The sequence below is a fragment of the Rhinopithecus roxellana genome, chromosome 1 (genome assembly GCF_007565055.1).
Source record: "Rhinopithecus roxellana isolate Shanxi Qingling chromosome 1, ASM756505v1, whole genome shotgun sequence".
Lineage (NCBI taxonomy): Eukaryota > Metazoa > Chordata > Mammalia > Primates > Cercopithecidae > Rhinopithecus > Rhinopithecus roxellana.
Window position 1 is genome coordinate 48,840,535 of NC_044549.1, and position 21,004 is coordinate 48,861,538.

Genomic DNA, 21,004 nt, shown 5'->3' on the forward strand with positions numbered 1-21,004 from the left:
GCTGGCGCCCATCGGCCCATCTTATCGCGCCGGCCCAGCCGCCGCCCGCCGCGCGCCGCCCATTGATCGCGCTGGGTCCCTGCCCGGGGGTCAGAGCGGGCCGGGCCGGCCTGACAGCCGCATCCATCGCCTAGACGCGCGCTGATGGCGGCCCGGCCTGCACGGCCCGGCCATTAATCACCGTGCCTGCCGCCAAGTGACAGGGAGGGGCGGCAGGGCAGCAGGGGCCGACAGGCAGCCCCCGCGGCCGGCCCACCCCTTCCCCATTCTGGTGCCCCGCTGCGTGGCCCACCCTGCGCCCTGAGCTCCCCAGCCCCACTGCCCAGGCCTCCCTCACCCTCTATCCTGCTCGCCCCAGAATGGAAGGGGCGTGGCCGCACACTGGAGGAAGCAAGGAAGAGGAACTTACTTCTGTGTGGAGAATGAATGGATGACCACGAATGGAGGGGTGAACACTGTTCTACCTCCCGAGGGACCTCTTTTCCAGACACCAAATGAGAGCAGGTCTGACCTGACAAACACCAGCGCTGGCCAGGGCAAGGGGGTGGTCATTTCGCCCCCTCTGGCTGCCTCAGCCCTAGCTGAGCCTCACCCAGGATGGGATGCCAGGGCCCCGGTGAGAAGCAGTGCGTTGTTTCTGGCAGTTGCCCCGTGCTATCCCCTCCGCTCTTGGGCTGTGTGGCCCTGAGCCAGTGCTGGCCCCTCTGGGCTGCACGGCTTTTTCCAAACACAGGGGGATCCTAAGGGTCCTTCCAAGTGCCAGCTGTCTGCGAAAGGGAGGGGCAGGGCCTAGCAGGCTGCTTGCTCCAGTTTGACAAACTGTGACCTCTTTCCAAGTGGGCCAGGGATCAAGAACTCTTTACTGCCTGTTAGTCTCTTGGGTACCTGATGCAGCCACATGTGGGTCACTTCACCAAGTCCTCACATGGGTCTATGGGATATGAACTTCCCACTCTCACACCAGGAAACCAAAGACTCACGGGGCTAGAACCAAGGGCCACACGGAGGAGAATGCAATCAATGCCATGCCCTGCTGAGCCCCAGAACCCCTTGGTCCCCGCCCACTGCGCCTCTGCCCAGAGCCCTCCCAGAGCAGGGCCTTCTTGGGGTACCCCAGCTGCTCTGCCCAGGGCTGGCCACAGTTTCTGAGAGATAGAGGTTGACTGGGAGTGCAACCCCACCCCCCTTCTGTAACCCCATCTTATTATACAAATGGCTAAGAAAGGTTTGCTAACCAAGAAGTCACTTTCTGGTGTGACAGCACGGTCCATTTTGTCCTAAAAAACAAACTATCCTACCAATCAATCTGGCAAATGCAACCCTAAGACATGTGGCAGTAAGAAGGTGTCTGCACTGAGAAAATGAGGCAGGGCACAAGGCGGTTTCCCGGCTACGGCCAGGGACGCATCTTTCAAGAGCCCTTCCCAGTCTCACAAGTATCTCTGGGGCCATTAGCACAGGAGATAGGGTGCTGGGATTTATGTGAAAATCCCTCCCTCCCTCTCCTCAGCCACCCAATCGGCTCCCTGGGTGGCACCCAAGAGAGCCTGGGCTGAGAGCCTGGAAAATTCAACCACTTCCGATGACCAGCCCCCACCCTGCCTCACTTTAATATTACAACAATTTTTCACACTGGAGCTGAAATAGTGCAAAAAATGGGGCTGCTGTAATTGTTGTTAGATTGTGTGTCAGCCTGATAAGATGTAACAAATATTTTCCTCCCTACCAGGGTCTGTTTCCCTCTTAGTAATGGATGGAGAAACTTCTCATAGTCGGCGAGGGATCAGTCGTAAAAACTTCGCCTAGATTAATGTAATAATCACAGACCTTGCTGGGAAAAATGGGAGGAAAATTAAAATAATCTCACCATCCTACCTATCCAGAACCATCTCCCTCACTTTGGAGCACAGACCAGCGAACTGGGCCAGCTCTCTGGGCACCACCTCAGCTAGGATACCTGAGGAGCAGGAACGAAGGGTCTGTGGCCTGGGAAGAGCGAGACCATGGTCCTCTCCTCACCTGGCTGCTCTGGATGTTGGTACCTTGGGCAGCCAAAGAAGACTCTGTCCCCACCCACAGCTGTGAGATCTGCTGTCAGCACCACTTCCATCTCGCTCCTTAAACACCATGAAAGGCTTGGGGCCCAAGTGAGAGGCCCAGCCGGAGCAGAGGACTGCCTGGTTCTTCTTGTCCTCTAGGTGGGTCACCTTCTCCACAGCCGACCCCGCTTCCTTCAAGTGCCTGGTACAAAGGTCAGATCTTGACAGCTCCTAGCTGCCACTAAATGCCAACACAGAAAGAGGCAGTATGGCCCCCAGGTGTTAGGAACACAGGTTTCAAGAAGCCTGATTTCAAATCCTGGTTCCATCTCTCACTAACTGGGCAAGGGACTTGCCTGAACTGCCCCCTCCTCCTCTGTGGAAGTGGACTTGGAAGTGGGCTAGCACACCTATCCCAGTCTCACAGGCTACTGTGAAGGCGACATGGAACGCAGAGTGTGAACACAGCCCCTGGTGCAATAAGCTCTTGCTGCATCTCTCTTCTGTTTGTCTAACATGGCTTGAGTGGGGAGGCTAAAGACAAGTGCAGCCTCAGAGGACACTGGCAGCCAGCATGAGCCACATGCACAGCTGACTCCATGAAGGGTCCTACCACCACTGCTGTGCATGCCAGGGTCCTCAGGGGCCAGGCCCAGGGAGAAGATTCACACTGGCAGCAGGGACAGGCTGGCACCTCTCAGGCTAGGTGGGATCCCCAGCATCATCTCCGCCCCCTCCCACTGTCCCCTTGACATGACTATAGGGGACTGTCCCTAATGGAAGGACAATGCTGCTTGCCCCACAAGGAGCTCATTGTTAGTTTGGACTAAAGCACTGGACCAAGATGACCATTCTGGTCAGCCCTGCCTCCCATATCATAACATCACGGAGGTCCAGTCTGAACTTGCACAAGGGGCAAGTGCTAGGAACAGTGTCCGGGTGCTCAGCCCTACCTCAGGCACCACAGAGCCGGCAGGGAAGGACAGGCCTGGCAAGGGCAAGAATGCAGCACTCATCCTACTGGGAAGGCACATTCCAGTAAAGTGCACTGCCCAGTGCTGCACTTGCCCTTGCTGCTTACTTAGTGAGTGAACCCAGAGATGCGGCCAGAGAGATGGGGACACATCATAGGGACACACGAGCCAACTGACAGAGCTCTCACTGGCCAAAGCTGGCTCAATTTGAGCAACAAAATAAATCTACTAAAGTATACAAGGAACTTCCATGAGTCCATTCTGATACAATCTTCCATGCAGAATCCCAAATAATTTCAGTAAATACTCAGTTGTCTAGAGGTGAGCATAACCGCTACCCTTTAAGTGTGGGCTGCACATAGTGACTTCCTTCCAAAGAAATCAGTATGGAAAGGCAGCACAGAGTAACTTTACAGTGAGAAGACCCCACAAACATGACCTCAGCCATCAAGGGTCAAGGTCACCATCAACGATGAGTCATGATGTTAGCATGTGATGAGAACCACACATGGTATGATGTGATGAGAACTGCATTTCACCTCTGTATCTTCCTCTCCATAACCCACAATCCCAGTCTACTCATGAGAAAAGCATCAGACAAACCCCAACTGAGGGATGTTCTACAGAATACCTGATCAGTCCTCCTCAAAACTGTCAGAGTCATCAAGAACAAGGAAAATGTAAGAAAATGTCACAGCCAAGAGGCATCTAAGGAGACATGACAACTAGTTGTAATGGGTTATCCTGGATGGGATCCTGGGACAGAAAAAGGACATTAGGTAAAACTGAGAAAATGTGAATGCAGTATAATAATGCATCGGTATTGGTCATTCACCGTGACAAATGTGCTATCTGATGTAACATGTTAATAAGAAGGGAAACTGGGTACGAGATACATGGGAACTCCCTATGGTATGTTCACAATGACTCTACATCTAAAACTGTTCTGCAAAGTTTATTTTTTAAAAACTTAGACAGAGAGAGAGAGAAATCAAAATAACCTATGAAGATTTATAGAAAACACCCCAGGTAAGGAAGGGTTCTTTCAAAGCAACCACAGGAACAGTTATGATAATTTAAAAAGAAATGCTTTCCACACTGAACTGACAGTGCTGTAGACCACGCCTGAGTGGGGACGGCAGCCCCAAGCCCAGGGGCGAGCGCCCACAGGCCAGACCCAGGCCAGGCACACCTGGGGAGTCTCTTGCTGCTGAAAACCTCAGCCATCTCACTTCATGTACTTATCCTGCTGATCAGCCAGGATTTTGGCGGAGGACTTGGCATCATAGAAAAGCTCACTGATCTCTTCGACGTGCTCTTTCTCAATGCTGTCCTTCCCGTTGATTTTAGCAAGCAAGTTGGCCGGCGTCAGCAGCTGCACTGAGTACCTAGAGTGGACAGGGGCCAGGGCTGGAGTGAAACTGGGGCCACCGAAGCCCCTTCTCCCAAATCAGCAGGCAGCACTGGCACCAGGAGCAGAGCCCAGTGCTAGGCTTGTGCCAGCTGATATGAGCACAGAAAAGGGGAGACAAAGTTGTCACTTCTCAGAGAGCTGTAGTCATTACCCCATCAGAGAGGGGCCAGGAGCCACCAAGAAGACGTAAGTGCTATTCCCCAAATCTTTAGTACAGTCTACAAATCCTCCAATAGGAAGTAACATCACTGCTACTGGAAAAGGACTGCAAACTTAGATGTATACAGATGTCCAACAGATAGGGATATTTAACATGGTAGGGAAACGAAAACACAGCCAGCTGGAAGTACATGCCCATCCAAAGGCATGAAGACTCTGCCGTTTTAAAAAGTACCCCTTCATCCAAACCTCATAGCTTGCATTTCTGCCTTCAACCTCAGTAACAAGAACTGACTAAAGGGATGTAGGGAAGGGCTGAGGACTGTGAAGCAATGATTTTACAATGAGGCCACTGTGAAGGGGCATGCTCTGCAGGTCCTGCCTTTGAGTTGCTGGAGAACTGTCTATGTCTGCGCTCCTCCCTGGCTCTCTATACCCACCGCCCAGACATTTTTTATTTGCTTGACGGTTAAATGAATCAAAAAAGTTAAAGATTTACCAGGCCTCATAACATCACTGGGAGAACAGAAGCCAGGGCCCTGGCTAATTAGCTGCCACATGGTCCCTGCTTTCTAGTTCTATGCATCTTCTCTGCCACAAGAAGGCCCAGGGTCAAAGCACTCTCCACTAGAGGGGAGCATCTGCTGCAGGACACGGGGACTTCACCCTTACTCTAGCTTGTTAAAAACCATCAGATAGGCCGGGCGCGGTGGCTCAAGCCGGTAATCCCAGCACTTTGGGAGGCCGAGACGGGTGGATCACAAGGTCAGGAGATCGAGACCATCCTGGCTAACACCGTGAAACCCCGTCTCTACTAAAAAATACAAAAAACTAGATGGGCGAGGTGGCGGGCGCCTGTAGTCCCAGCTACTCGGGAGGCTGAGGCAGGAGAATGGCGTAAACCCGGGAGGCGGAGCTTGCAGTGAGCTGAGATCCGGCCACTGCACTCCAGCCCCGGGCGACAGAGCGAGACTCCATCTCAAAAAAATAAATAAATAAATAAATAAAATAAAATAAAATAAAATAAAAAATAAAAACCATCAGACAAATCCTCTGCATTTGAAACTCAAGTACCCTGGCACCCATCACACCAGGAAGAGCAGATGGATACAGTCCTGTGCCCTAGGAAGGGATCTGCCTTTATTGCCCAGAATGACCCCAGTGAGGGCCCTGGCTGTGCTGGGGAGGCCCCGGCGGGCCCAGGGTACCGGCTCACCTCAGTGTCGTCTTGGTGCCAATCTCCCCCAGGTGGTTCAGTGCCTCCTCACTGATGTTGATTCCCTCCGTCTGGGCACGGATTTTAATGATCTTTTAAAGGAGAAAAAACATGATCAACAGTGACTGACCTCAAGTGTCCCATTTCTAAAGTGCTTTAAAGACAATGTTGCTCAGTATTTCTCACTGTGCAGCATAAGAGAAACCAAGACCTGGGCTGGTGGGCAGGAAGCAAACGCCTGCCCAGCACTGCCGGCCCAGCACCCTCCAGGGGGCATGTGCGACCCCACAGTATGCATGAATAGCATCATGGCCAGTATGCTATGTTCAACTGACTCAAGTGTGGCTGGTGCACCCGGAGGTGTGCAGCTTTCAAGTGGCTCACTCTTGCCTCCATGTCCTTCCCTCCCCTGTCCCCAGGCAGAGAACTGGTGCCTCTTCTAACCTACCCTGGGCTCCCACAAGGGCTCTAACCTACCTCTCCAGCATGGGCACTACCACCTACAAGCACTCAGGCAAGAAGAGACATTTTTTATTTGCTTGATAAATATGATGGTTAAATAAATCAAAAAAGTTACTTTTAAAGATTTACCAGGCCTCATAACATCACCGGGAGATATCTAATCTATCAAGAAGAGGCTGACGCTTGCTGCAGTTTGAAGATCTTAGTAGAGTTGGAGGGGAGGCAGGCTGGTGGCGGGGATGCTGTAACACGGTGGACCAGGATCCTGCAGGCGTACCAGCACTGAGTGATAAGGGGCAGCCGGGATAATGATGTTGTGTGTTGTGGAGCTGAGATAACTGCAGGACTTCGAGCCGCATATAATACAGGAATTTTTCACTTTGGCAGCTTCGTAAACAAGATATCAAGAAGCCCTTGTTGAAATTAAAGCCGTAAAAGCACACCCAGTGTAGAGGCACAGGAGCTGGGAAAGACTGAGTCCCAGCTTCAGCCTTCCAGGAGGGAGGAGAGTCAGAGCTTTACTGAGGTGGCCACATCAAGCCTCGCCTGTCAGCTCTCCAGGCCGGGACACTGCGGGCAGGAGCTGCAGGGGTGGGGAGCCCAGTCTCTTGATGATCCTAGCTGGGCTGGGGGGACAGCACATCGGCTGCCCATAGATGGGAAAGGCCTTGGAAAGCCCCAGCAGGCCAGAGCGGCTGCAATGAGCCGGGTGAGGGTGAAGTGCTTGGCCAGCAAACACTCTTGGGAGGCAGCCCCTCCACCCACAGCCACCACTGCTACAAGGTGCTGTCTTAAGTCTTCCCTTTTGTCAAGACAGGCTCAGAACTCAGATCTTTGTACGAAATGTGCTGATTTTGGCCAGACGCAGTGGCTCATGCCTGTAATCCCAGCACTTTGGGAGCCTGAGGCAGGTGGAACACCTGAGGTCAGGAGTTTAAAACCAGCCTGACCAACATGGCAAAACCCCATCTCTACTAAAAAGACAAAAATTAGTTGGGTGTGGTGGCGCATGCCTGTAATCCCAGCTACTTGGGATGCTGAGACAGGAGAATCGCTTGAACCCGGGAGGTGGAGGTTGCAGTGAGCTGAGATTGTGCCACGGCACTCCAGTCCGGGCAACAAGAGAGAAACTCCGTCTCCAAAAAAAAAAATGTCCTGATTTCTAGGTGTCAGCAACTTGTTCAAATATTTCACAAACACTGCATAGGCCACATGAAACTTATCTGCTGGGCTCGTGGGTGAACTGCCAGGGTGTGAGCTCTACTGAAACAATCTTAGCTTGTGCAGGAGGAGTTCCACTGTTTGAGATCCAAAGCTAAATGCAGTTGGGCAGAGAGGGGCCCTCCGAAGTTACTGGATGGTACAAGGACAACCAAGAAAATGAACTGGGGGTGACTCCCTGCTCCATCAACAAAACTCCCCTCTGAACACAGCTTCAAGGTAAAAAAAGGCTTCTCACTCACAGCTGGGACTGAGGAAACTGCCAGGTCCTGCCAAGAAAATGTCCCCAGAGGACCTTCTGAAACTCCAGGGAGATGCAAATATTGAATCCTGGAGCCTGGTCACAGGAGACAGCTTCAGCCTAAGCGTCTCCCCTTCAGTGAGTTGCACTGAATCTGCGGCTCAGCTTCCAGAATGTCAGGGACACTCTGCTCTCTCTCTCACTAGAGCAGGTCAAAGCAATCGTGAGAGCGTCTGTCTCAAGCTGCTCGAAAACGGACAGTTCATAAATGAGATCTTTAATCATTTAATAACCTGCAGGGATAGTTTATGAGGGTGTCGGCTTGGATTGCAGAGTACACAAGTTACATCGAGTTTGTTTAAAAACCTAGCCCAGGCTCCAGTAAAAATGCTGAGGTTATCACCTGGGCCAGTGGGAACAAAGCCACGAGTCCTAACAGAAAGCCTGAGGAGAGGCCCTCCTGACTAAGCCAAGAGAGCCCCAGCCCAGAGCTGGCCTGGCAAAAGTCACTGTTCTAGAAGCACAGTGCAGAACATTCCAGACTGCTTGGGCCAGGAACTCTGGGTTCGAATGGCAGCAGCAAGGGTGTATTAGCTCTGAGTGGTAGTCCTGACTCTGCTGCTTATTCTCCACATGACCACAGGACCCTCATTCTTGGAGCCTCCAACATTGGCTATTGCGAAGCTGTTGTACGTTGTACGTAGAGGACCCTAGAGGGTACCTGTGAAGCACACAAAGCTATGAATACAGTAATAACAACAGCAATGGGAAGGATGGGAGGGCCCGTTATTACCAATACCTCACGAATCCTAATGACAATCTTGCAAAGCAGGGAGCAGATCTTCTAACAGAGAAGGTGGAGGCTCAGTGAGATGCACCAAATTGCTCAAGTCATTCAGTAGGCAAATGATGGCCTCAAAATACTCCTGGTGTCTCTGGTCCTGACCACATCTGTGCTGGGCTGTCTTTTTTGGCAGGACACACGGGGTTTTAGACCGAAAAGTAAGGTGCTATGTCCTGCAGTAAGAATGGGCCAAGAATTGCCTGGGACTCTGTTTCTCCTTCTGCTTCTGTTCAGTGAATGCCTTGGCTTCAACCTGGCAGTCACCCAAGAGCAAGACACCCTTACTTGGCGATGAGGCCCCTGGTCATTGACACCATCTCCTAAATAACATATATAATTGCTACTATGAACCATAACTGCTTCAGTAATTTGCCAGTGCTGGTTACGAAGGGAGATCTGTGACTCTCCTGATGCATCCCTACAGCACTCCTGCATGCGGTCAATAAGAGATGCCGGCAGGCCCAGGCTGGGCCTCCAGCCATGGAAGAGTAGCTGAAGTGCTGGGAAAGGCCCCCCAGCAAGGAGAGGCCCTGACTGCTCCAAAGGAAAGATCCTGCTCCCAAACTGCCGGAGGAAAGCCACCTCACGAATCCTGATGACAATGAGATGAGAGATTTCTAGCAGCAGGGAAGTTGAGTGGCACAGTGATTAAGAACACAGGTTTCTGGATCAGAAAGCCTGAGAAAGCCTGAACTACAGCCAGTCCTGTTACCTGCTAGTCACTGACTAATGTTATGAACTTGGGCAAATTAGTTACCCTAGGTCTCAATGTCCTCATCTGTCTTTTTTTGAGACAGGGTCTCACTCTGTTGGAGTGCAGTGGCACCATCACAGCTCACTGCAGCCTCGACCTTCTGGGCTAAAGCAATCCTCTCACCTCAGCCTCCCAAGTAGCTGGGACTACAGGCACACATCACCACACCTGGCTAACTTTTTATGTTTTGTTGAGTAGGGGTGTCACTATGTGGCCCAGGCTGGTCTCAAACTCCTGAGCTCAAGTGACCCTCCAGCCTCAGCCTCCCAAAGTACTGGGATTACAGGTGTGAGTCACCATGCCTAGGTAATGTCCTCATCTTTTAAAACTACTGGGTAATGACAGTAGTTCTCCCTGCCTCATGGGTTACTGGGGATCAAATGGAATCAAACTGGCCAGGCATGTCCTGCTCAACACGATGCTTAACAGAGTGCCATGCTCTGGTGAAAAGACAAGGTCCAGGCAAAGTGCATCGAGATGTCACTGCAGCCCCAGCCTGCTCAGCATCTCCAACCATGGCTGCATGCCAGAGTCCACCAGAAGAGAACATTTGGGGCAAGGGTGGGCAGGGCAGAGGAAAGAGCACAGCACATACCACCTCTGAGACACCAATCCAGGGTATGTACCACTGAACAGATGGCCTGGGCTCTGCAGGGCACTGTCTGGTTTTGCATCCTGGACTTACAGCTCCATGACTCAAATGTAAAAATAAAACAGATGGTGATCATACGGAATACCTGAAAATACCATTAAGGTAACTAGAAATTCCTAGTCCAATGATTCCAATGCTTGGCACATAGTTGTGCTCGAGCTGCACACCAAGCAAGAGGCAATTCCTACAGAGACCACTGGGACTGTGGCCCTTTGGATAAAGCCCACGCTCATACATCCCTGTGGTCTCCCAACTCCAAGCCTAACCCAGATTCAGGTCACACAGACTTATGGGCATCCACCGTGTGCCAGCCACGGAGCTAGATTCTTCCAGGGGTCCTTCAATGAAGCCTCTTATTATATGATCAGTTTCACAAACTCCATCTTCAGGTGCTCTTCTAAGCTGTATGATGCTGTCTCGCCATCACCTCTGTGGACTTGGCAGAAGCCCTCAAGGACTCTATTGCAAAGCCACAGACCTGCCCAGGGGCGGCCTCCAAAGCTGCCGAGAAACTTGTCATTCGTCATGCTGTTTACAACAGACAGGCTCTGCTAGGACACAGGCACTGGCCTCTTCCAGGTCAGGGTGGCTACATTCTATACCCTGCTGGAGCTGGCTTGCTGTTGGTTCAGGTGGAACAGTGAGCCTGGCCTTGTCCTCTGAGTAAAAAAGGCCACAGGCATAGTCTGGCCTGGTCACCAAAAGGCTATCACTAAATCATATTTTATTGCCTCCTTTTTATAGAGCTGGTAGCTTCCCTAATGGCTATCATCAAATTGATTTTTTCACTATCCTTTTCCTAAAGCTTATCAAAGGGGGAACAGCAGAAAAGTGAACAGCCAAGACAGGGAGCTGAGCTTCTTTTGACACTTGGGGCAATGTCTAGTTAGCACAATCCATCTTTCAGATGGGGAGACTGAGACTCTGAAGTAACGTGACTTGCTCGAGGCCAGTAGCTAAGTGGTGAGATGGTGAATGGCAGCCAGATCCAAGCCGCAGATACCTTTCTACACAGCCATCAGTGAACACTGGGAGCAAATGAGAGAAGAGAGCAGGAGGGAAGAAGGGAGGCTCACCTGTTTCATTTCCTGTGGAGTATACAGCATGGTCCGGATTATCATTACTCGGTCCAGAAGGTCAAGAGGGATGCCGTGAGGGGATGTGATGTCCTCAGTGCCTCTGTAAGGGGCAAAATTAATCCCATCACCTAAGCCTCTGTTAGACAAGAAACGACACTGGAAATACAGATCCAGTATTCACACCACAAGCAGCTGGCTAGGCAGCCTAAGAATCAGAGCCAGGACCCGAGTAAACAGACTAACCTCCAGTGGCATAAAAACAACTTCAGGCTGGGTGCGGTGGCTCACGCCTGTAATGCCAACACTTTGGGAGGCAGAGGCGGGTAGATCACCTGAGGTCAGCAGTTCAAGAATAGCTGGCCAACATGTTAAAACCCTGTCTCTACTAAAAATACAAAAGTTAGCTGGGCATGGTGGTACACCCCTGTAATTCCAGCTACTGGGGAGGCTGAGGCATGAGAATCACCTGAACCCGCGAGGCAGAGGTTGCAGTGGGCTGAGAGTGTACCACTGCACTCCACCCTGAGTGACAGAGTAAGACTCTGTCCCAAAAAGGAAAAAAAAAAAAAAACCAACTTGATTATCTTGGTAATCATCAGTATCATAGGAAAACTGGGAAATAGGAAAAAACAATAACTAAAATCATACTCAAAAATAATCATCTAGATATCTGCCAAACTTTCATATATATACAAATTATATAGTATAATATATAGTATGTACTATATATTATATATAGTACATATATGTACATATATATAACTATATACTATATATAAAATACTCTATAGCATAATTTTACAAATTATACTAAGTATGCACATATTTTTTTGTTTTTGTCCATGTTGCTTCAGTTTTCTTTGCTTTGTTTTGTTTTTGAGACCGGGTCTTGTTCTATGGCCCAGGCTGGAGTGCAGTGGCATGATTCTAGCTTACAGCAGCCCCAGACTCCTGGGCTCAAGGGCTCCTCCCACCTCAGCCTCCCGAGTAGCTTGGAGTACAGGTGTGAGCTACTGCACCTGGCTTGCATCAGTCTTAATACTTATGTTTAATATTTGCTTAACAATCCATTAAATATTTTACTTAACCCAAATCGTTGAGCATTTAGTTTCCAATTGTTGCTATTATTTTTATTGATATTTTGATGCATACAGTCATAAGCATTTCCTTAGCAACTGCTGTAGTGCCTGACAGAAACCTGAATAGCTACTTGAATGAATAACTATCCTAATTTATTCAGCTACATGAGTTATCTAATCTCACAGGATCATAGCCACTACCAAGTATTCTCATTCTGAAACATTTTGCTATTTTGACAGTTTAGAAAAAGAGGGAAAGGTAATACCTTAAGTTTGCATTTCTTTGATTACTAATGAAGCATTTGAATGTATTCCCTTATATATATATATAATTTTACTTCTTGTTGAGAAGGATCCAATCCCATCGTTTGCCTATTTTTCTCTTGAACCCTTAGCCAAGCCATAGGAATAACAGCCTAGGGGAGGAACCTTGCCAACCCACCAGACCCTGAGGTGCACTGGGCAGTCACTGGTGGCATACGGGGCCAGCCTTCAGCTACTGTTTGGAAGCCCCATGTGCTGTGGGCTTCTGCCTTGGCCTCTGGGGGTCATAACAACAGAAAGGCTACACTTCTGGCATTCTTAAACTCGTGCAGGATTGTACAGTCTATGGTTATAAGTAATCAATATAACAAAGAATTAGTCATGTCAACTGGATTTGTTAGTATCTGAATATTTGGTTTCAAAAACAAGTAAGCATGCTAAAAATTTAACTTTCGTAAAAATAAAATCTAATTGTTTAAATTCTATCCAGTTAATTGAGGTACAAAAATGCATATTTATGACTGCAAAACTAAAATGCAAACAAAATACATGCTAGCACAGGATGAACCCTGAAGACATGCAAAGTGAAATAAGCCAGAGACAAAAGAACAAATATTTTATGGTTTCTTTATAGGAAATATCTATAGTAGGCAAATTCATAGAGACAGAAATTAGCCAGGCCTGGTGGCATGTGCCTGTAATCCCAGCTACTCCGGAAGGTAAGGCATGAGAATCACTTGAGCCCAGGAGGCAGAGGTTGCAGTGAGCCAAGACTGTGCCACTGCACTCCAGCCTGGATGACAGAGTGAGACCCTGTCTTAAAAGAAAGAAAAAAAAAAAAGACAGAAATAAATGAGAGGTACCAGGATCTGAGGGGAGGTAGAACTGGGACTTCATGCTTAATGGTTACAGAGTTTCTGTTTTTGAGATGATGAAAAAGTTTTGGAAATAGTGGTGATGGTTTTGGAAATAGCGGTGATGGTCATGCCACACTGTGAATGTCATTAATGCCAATGAATTATACACTTAAAAATGGTTAAAATGGCAAATTTTATGTTACACACATTTTACCACAATAAAAACAATTCAAAGAGAGAATAAAATGCTACATTAATGAATTGTTAAGTCCAATGCAAAAAAATTAAAATCTTCAAAGTAAATATGGAAACAAACTAATAGGAAATACAAATATTAGTATACTTTAGAGAAAACTTATCTTTTTCCAGCAACAAATGTCTTTTTAAAATTAGGAAGAATTATAAAGATGAAATTCTATCATGATTCAAATCTCAGTATTTGGTGTACCTGCAACCTTCACATTAAGCAAAATAACCTTTTAAAACTACATTTAATTTTTATTTTTTAATTCTATTTAGGCCATAAGTGTTTTTTAAGTCTTATTTGAGAATTCTTTTGGGAATTCTGAGGAAATTGTAAGATCTCAATTTTGCCATATTAAAATATCCCAAGGACAAAAATATCCAAAATTCTACACCACCCACGATAAATCACAACAAACATAAAAAGTTTAAAGAAGAAAAGGTTAGAGAAAAATAAAGTAGTCCCGAATCAAACTTCACAAGGACAGAATTTATAGAAATGCATTAATAACATTTCTTATAGTTTTCAAAGTCTATTAAAAGGCTGCCAAGTGGTAAAAAGGAGTTTGATGAGGAGAAAAACAAAAGAAAAGGCTGCTGAGGATTGCTAAGCATTTTTCAGGAATTAAAGACCAAACATTTTTGAGATTTGTCCAAGCTATGAATCTGAAGTAGAAAGTTTCTTCCAGAAACTGTATTAGTGGGAGATGGTTCCAACTGGTGATGCTGCTGAGTGGGCTGGTTGAGTGGAGCCCCCATGTGCCAGCAGCGGTGCTGGGCCGTGTGCTGACCTCAGCAGGAGCTAGGGGGCAGGGAGTGGGGAGGATCACAGTTTAACAAGGCAGCCATAATGGTAATGTTATAAAACTGTTAATAAGAAGCTGGATAATAATTACATTTTGGTAAATCTGCAGATTTATTCTTGCATCTTAGAAGTTCATTTCTGGCTTTGGCCTCAGTCTACTATTAATTTTAACATTTTACCATTCAGCAATTGTCCAAACTCGGCCATAAGTGAGCTTCCTCCAGATAGACAGTTCGGAGTTATGAAGCCACAGACCCAAATCTCCTTGGAATCCAATACAGCATTATCTATAGGAGCAAGACAAATGTACTTCTAGAAATGTATCCTGCAGATACACCACCACATGTGCAACATGGCTGACTCATTTGTGACTACTTTCCTCTTACAATAACTCTTACAATAACTGTGACACTGTGGATGTTTTGGACCAAATTAATTCTTTTTGAAAGGCTGTCCTATGCACTGCAGGATGTTCAGCAGCATCCTTGGCCTCTACCCACTAGATGCCAGCAGCACTTCTGAGTTATGTTAAGTAAAAATGTCTCCAGACATTGCTACATGTCCCCAGTGGAACAAATTTGCCCCGGTTGAGAATCACTACATAAATGCTTCTTTATGTAATCCTGTAACTACAGGGACACAGATAACACAAAGCTTTTCTGCTGACAGAAAGTGCAGTAAAAACACCTCTCTGGGTAATGCGATGGGTAACTCACCTAATATCCACTTAACCTTGGGCTCAGTGGGCACACAGTAAGAGTACTAAAAAGACAGCCATTTGATTTTCTGATGAGGCTGCCAAAACAATTCAATAAAAAAAGAACAGTCTTTTCAACAAATGGTTCTGGGACAACTGGATATTCACATGCAAAATAATGAAGTTGGACCAACCCCTTCCTTACGCCCTACATGAAAATTAACTACAAATGGATCATAAGCCTACACATAAAAGTCGAAACTATAAAACTCTCAGGAGAAAACACAAGCATAAACCTTTGTGATTTTAGATTAGGCAATGGGTTCTTACACATGAAACCAGAAACACAAAAAACAAAATAAAAAACATAAATTGGACTTCATTGAAATTTAAAACTTGTGTGTGTCAAAAGACACTATCAAGAAACTGAAAAGACAACCCAAAGAATAGGATATTTATAAATCATATATAAATGATAAAGATCTAGTATCCAGAATATATAAAGAACTCTTATAATTTGACAATGGAAAGACAAAGAACCTGAATAAAAAATGGGCAAAGGATGTGAATAAACATTTCTCCGAAGACAATATACAAGCGGCCAATAAGCACATGAAAAGACACTCAACATCCTTAGTCGTTAAGGAAATGCAAATCAAAACCACAATGAGATATTACTTCATTACCCACTAGAATATCTATAATCAAAAAGACAGACAAGTGCTGGCAAGAATGTGGAGAAACTGGGACCTTCATACATTGCTGGTGGGAATGTCAAATGATGCAGATGGCTTTGGAAAACAGCTGGCAGTTCCTTGAAAGGTTAAACAGTTACCACTGGACCCAGCAATTCCACTCCTAGGTATGTAACTGAAAGAAATAAAAACCATGTCCACTTAAAAATGTTGTACATAGGCCGGGTGTGGTAGCTCACAGTAATCCTAGCAGTTTGGGAGGCTGAGGCAGGAGGATCCTTGGAGCCCAGGAGTTCAAGACCAGCCTGGTCAACAAAGTGAGACCCCATCTCTACTTACAAAAAAAAAAGAAAGAAAGAAAGAAAAAGTTGTACACAACTGTTCAGAGCAGCATTATCATAATAACCCAACAACCCAATGTCCATCAACTAATGAATGGTTAAATAAGATACACTATTAAATATTCCATATAATAGAATACTATTCAACTGGAAAAAGAAATAAGTACTACGCATACTACAACATGGATGAACCTTGAAAACATCACACTAAGGGAAAGAAGCCAGTCACAAAAGACAAGATTATATGGTGCTATTTATACAAAATTTCCAGAAAAAGCAAATCTATAGAGACAAAATTGATTAACGGCTGCCGGTGGATGGGGGTAAGGGTGCAGAAGGGACGGTGACTGTTGATGGGTACAGTTTCTTTTTGGGTTGATGAAAATGTTCTAAAATTGATTGTGGTGATGGCTGCACAACTCTGTGAATACACTAGAAACCATACAAAAAACTGTATTTTATATGAATTATGTCTCCATAAAGTTGTTTTTGTTTTTTGGTTTTTTTTGTTTGTTTGTTTGTTTGTTTGTTTTTGAAACACTATCTACCACAAGGTTACACTGAACAGAGACCACACTGTTTCTTAAGTCTTGTTGCTTTGGTGCAACGAAGTGACTTTCAGTGAGAAACTCCTATAAGAACTCCTAATCCCAGGGCCTATACCTCAATATGAAAAGAAAATCTCCCAGTTTTCAAGCTGGGATCAGTGCTGGGCTCTCATCTAACAGTTCAGGATCCTGAGCTTGGAAGGAAAGGTACTTCTTACGGTGTCAAGTTAGGGAGGAGCCAGGCAAGCGGGCAACAGAGCTTTGCCTCCCTGTCATCCATGGATGGACCTTTCCCAGAAGGAGTCTGGAGCGTTAAGAGGCCCAGGGACAGGTGCTTCCACATCAGCTGTCCACAGGGAGAGGTGACCTAAAGGATTTGGGGGCTGCTTGTCAAGGTCAGGAGGGGCTATAAAGAGGCTTCATGCCTTTCTGGGTTCTCAGAGATCCCTGAGGCCAAGCCATGTCCACAGGGCAGACCAGGCAGGGGTATGAAATCAGCTTCCAAGAGGGCAATACTCTAGGACTGGCCTGGGTGACAACTTTGCACTCACTTTTTCTACTCTTCACATAATTCTGCAAAAAAGGTGCTGATATTCCCATTTCCTGATGAGGATGGTAAGATTCAGAGAGGTCAAGGAACTCGCCAGGGTCATGAGCTTCCACATGACTCCAATGCCTGTAATTTTTCCATGTGGGAACCAGGCTAGTGCTGGAATTCATGCTCCATAAAACACAACAGCCATCAGAGAGTGGGCTCACTTCTGAGGCTCAATCCACAAGGGTCATTTACACAGGGAGGGGTGAGCGGCAAGAAGCTGAGAGGGAGCGTACACTACCTGGAAAAGAACACTCCTAGAGGCTGCATTTTCACAGCAATCTGTTGTCAGCATTCAACAGTCCCCCACTGCCATCTCCAGGCAGCACCCCATCAAAGCTCCATCCCCGCTCACAGCCCAGGGGCCACTGGGAAGCAGTGTGGGAGAGCAGTGAGAGCATGGAGTTTGGATCCAGACGTTCCTCTGGGCTCAGGTTCCAGTGGCAACACTTTCTAGCCTATGGCCTGGGCAGGTAACCTCCCATTTGAGTCTGGAGATAACCTCAGCTGCTCAGAGGGTTGTCAGGGTGTCCTGGGAGGACATGAGATGGCCCATGTAGAGCGCTCTGGATAGTTTCTGACACAGAGGAAGCCCTCAGTTAGTCACCTCCCTTCCCCCTTCCTTTCCTTGAGAGCTCTAGAGATCAGATGTGAGTCTGGGGGGTAAGGAAGCCCTGTAGTTCCCCTCTAGGGGTGGAGTCTGTGGGAAGCACGTCAGATGGCTATTATTGTTGGCTATTACTTTTTTCATCACCATGTTGACATTATTATCACCACTGCAACAAATTTCCTACTAGAACACGGTGCCAAAATTCTCTTTCAGAGCAAACAACCGAATCTGGGTTGCCTGAACCGACCTGCCTAAAGATCCATGCTCTGAGCGCCTTCCTTCCACTTGGGTAACTATAGTCTGGCAAGGAGTCTCCACAACCTCTAGCAGCCCTTGATCAAATCAGCCCAGATGGGGCTGGGGCCAAATCTCCCAGGTTTCAGGCTGACCAGAGCTTTGTCTCCACTGAGCAGATTCTGAGATCAAGGCCACCTTTGTGTGCACCTTAGTCCTGAGTGGGATGGGACTGAGAGACCTTATATCTGGGGGCAAGAGATGCCAGGCTCTATAGGCATCTGCTGGGCTGGGTTCCCTACTGTGGAGGGAGGGAAGCCTATTAGCAGAGCTCCCCAGCAGGGGGCACCATCTGTCCAAGGCTGAGCCCTTTCACCAGCTGCACTGTCAGGCTTCAGCCTGGCCTGGCCAAGGCTAAGAAAGTCCAGCCAGCCACAGGTATACCAGGCAGAAGGCCCACATGCATGTGTCTCCAGAAGCTGCCCAGGTAGCCATGCTGGATCTGGCACACACTTTCTCTCCAAGACTTAGGAAGCACTTATGACAGCGGTCTTGTCCAGAGAGCATCATGGACAGGGATTCAGAGTAGCTGCAAGATGCTGCCACATGGACTTGAATCATGCATTCGATTCCTAATTGCAAGTGAAAGAAACCACATGAGTGGGAAGGCCTGCTGCTATAGTGCAGTGCTCACAGCACTACAGAACCCCCTCTGTGGGGCCTACCCAGAGCCAGCAACACCAGAGTTTGCATGTTTTATTTTTTTTAAATTATTTTTAGAGATGGGGTCTCGCTGTTGCCCAGGTGGGAGTGCAACAGCTATTCACAGGTGCGATCGTTGCACACTACAGTCTTAAACTTCCAGCCTCAAGCAATCTTCCCGCCTCAGCCTCCCTAAGAGTACACTATAGGAACGTACCACTGTGCCCAGCTTGGACAGTCTTAATAATAAAGCTTCTCTATTAAAAGCAAACTAAAATCTTAGATAGGGCCCACCATCATTCAGAGCTGAGTTAGGCAAATCAGCAGTTTTGATTTCAAACTCAGTTTGGCTCCAGCTGTGTCCTGAGATACTCATGGGCCACGGGGTGTCTTTCCAACTCCCACTGCCTCCACTGCCCTGAGCATGCAGCCTCAGGGACTTTGTCCCCACACTACTCTATTGCAGGCTTGAAAAGAGGCCCCTCATTACCCACCTTTGTGCCCCAAGCACTGCAGGGACCAGGCACTAATGTTTAAACAGGATCACAGAAAACCAAAAGAGTAATAAAACTACCAGATACTGGGAATACTGACACTGGGCTTGAGAGATGGGAAGATGGGATGTTCTCTAGGACCACGAGCCTGGAGAGTGATTAGGAGAAAAAGCAACCCCAGGAAGGTCCCTGACCCAGCTTTGAGCCAATCTTGGCAGGATGAGCACCATAGGAACACTTGTCTTCCAGGGGACAACATCTGCCCTGCCCAAAGGCAGCCAAAGGGATGGGAAGGAGTGGAGTGGGGGAATGGAAAGAACCAATGTGGTTCAGAGGTCTGGGATAGAAAGAAAATGCTGGTTTTGTTACCAGAAGGAGCTGGGTTCTTATCCTGTCTTTCTGATGAGGGACAAGTTATGATTCCAGTTTCCTTATTTGAAAAATGATGTCAATAATGCCTACATCTCAGAGTGCAGGTGAAGACTGAAGACGTTCAAGTGTATAATGTCATCAAAGGCTAGCCCTGTCTGATCTCACCTTTGTGCACTCCAATTGAATGACCAGATTGTAGCATCACACCCCAGAGATCACATGGGAGACCCTCATCATGAGTGACAGGGCAGCTGCTGCCTTTGGTGACTAGGGAAATGAGACCAGAGGCAAGCCACTTGGCATGATTTCCTTCAAAAACAACATGACCCCCCCTCATCCCCATCCCACCTCGTGGGGTTTAGCGAGATCCTGAGGAACAAATGAGCCCAGATGGAAGGTAAAAAAGCCTTGTGGCTGGCAGGCAGCCATTGTACCTGATGACACAGTTGCCTCGGTTGGACGCAAAGATGACGATGGGGGCGATAGAAGACTCCAGAGCACGGTGCAGGTAGGTGAAGCACTCAATGTCCAGCATGTGGACCTCATCAACAAACAGCACACCCGGGACCAGCTCAGCAATGCCCTGGTCGATGTACTTGTTCACCACCTTATTAATCTCCCCTCGAAGTTTGTCTAGGAGATGCAAGGATGGGCAGGCAAGGTCAGCACAGGGCTGGGAGAGACTATCGCCTTTTCTCCTCCACCTGAATTCAATCCAAACCCATGCTGGGAGCCTAGTTTTCCTACTAGCTATATGATTCCTGACAGGGTGTGTCCTCACTCCAGGCTTCAGTGTCGTCATCTGAACACAGTGATAACCACACCTAAAGGTCACAAAATTGGCAGCCTCCCCCAAAAGATGTGTTTGGTTAAATGTAAAAAGGTTGCACGGGTGTTCTGCATGGGAATCCCTTCACAGCACATGCTCACTGCTGTCACACTCCCTACTATGCCTTATCACCTCCCACACACCCAATGTAGCTCTATCTGATCTGGGAGACATTGGAGTTTAGGAGCCCTGAGTGAAATGAGTTTTCACATGCAAATTTTCCTATTCTATACTCAGTAAATGACCCTTTCTTTTGGTCCCATACAACAATGTTTAGGTTAATTAACTTTCAATCAAGTGCCCCCGGACTAAGGAAGTGGGTGTTTTTAGAATCCTGAACAGAAACCTTCGAGGAATGAAAGGCTCTGAAGAAAGGCCCAATCTCAGAGCTCCTAGAGGGATGAGTCTCTCAAAAGTTACATAACCCAGCTAAGGTCTCAGTGCTCATTTTCCAAACCAGCTCCTGTGTTATCTTCAGGAGGGAGCAGCTCAAAAACAGAAAACTGGAAGATCTGAGGCAGCGTCTTTCACCAAAGGCACGAGGCCGGGATTGTCCAAAGAGGATGCACACTGAAAACCACGTG

At 47.5% G+C, this 21,004-nt stretch overlaps 1 protein-coding gene across 1 annotated transcript in view; it reads right to left on the reverse strand.

Moving 5' to 3' along the window:
- Positions 1 to 3,952: 3,952 nt before the first annotated feature.
- Positions 3,953 to 21,004, reverse strand: part of RUVBL1 (RuvB like AAA ATPase 1) — a 43,698-nt gene continuing 26,646 nt past the window's right edge. Inside the window, exons 8-11 of the mRNA XM_010356645.1 lie at positions 20,026 to 20,224; positions 11,053 to 11,155; positions 5,803 to 5,894; positions 3,953 to 4,401 (exon numbers count right to left, since the gene is read on the reverse strand). Coding sequence (XP_010354947.1) covers positions 4,242 to 4,401; positions 5,803 to 5,894; positions 11,053 to 11,155; positions 20,026 to 20,224 — 554 coding nt within the window. The 3' untranslated portion in view covers positions 3,953 to 4,241. The remainder of the gene's footprint in view (positions 4,402 to 5,802; positions 5,895 to 11,052; positions 11,156 to 20,025; positions 20,225 to 21,004) is intronic.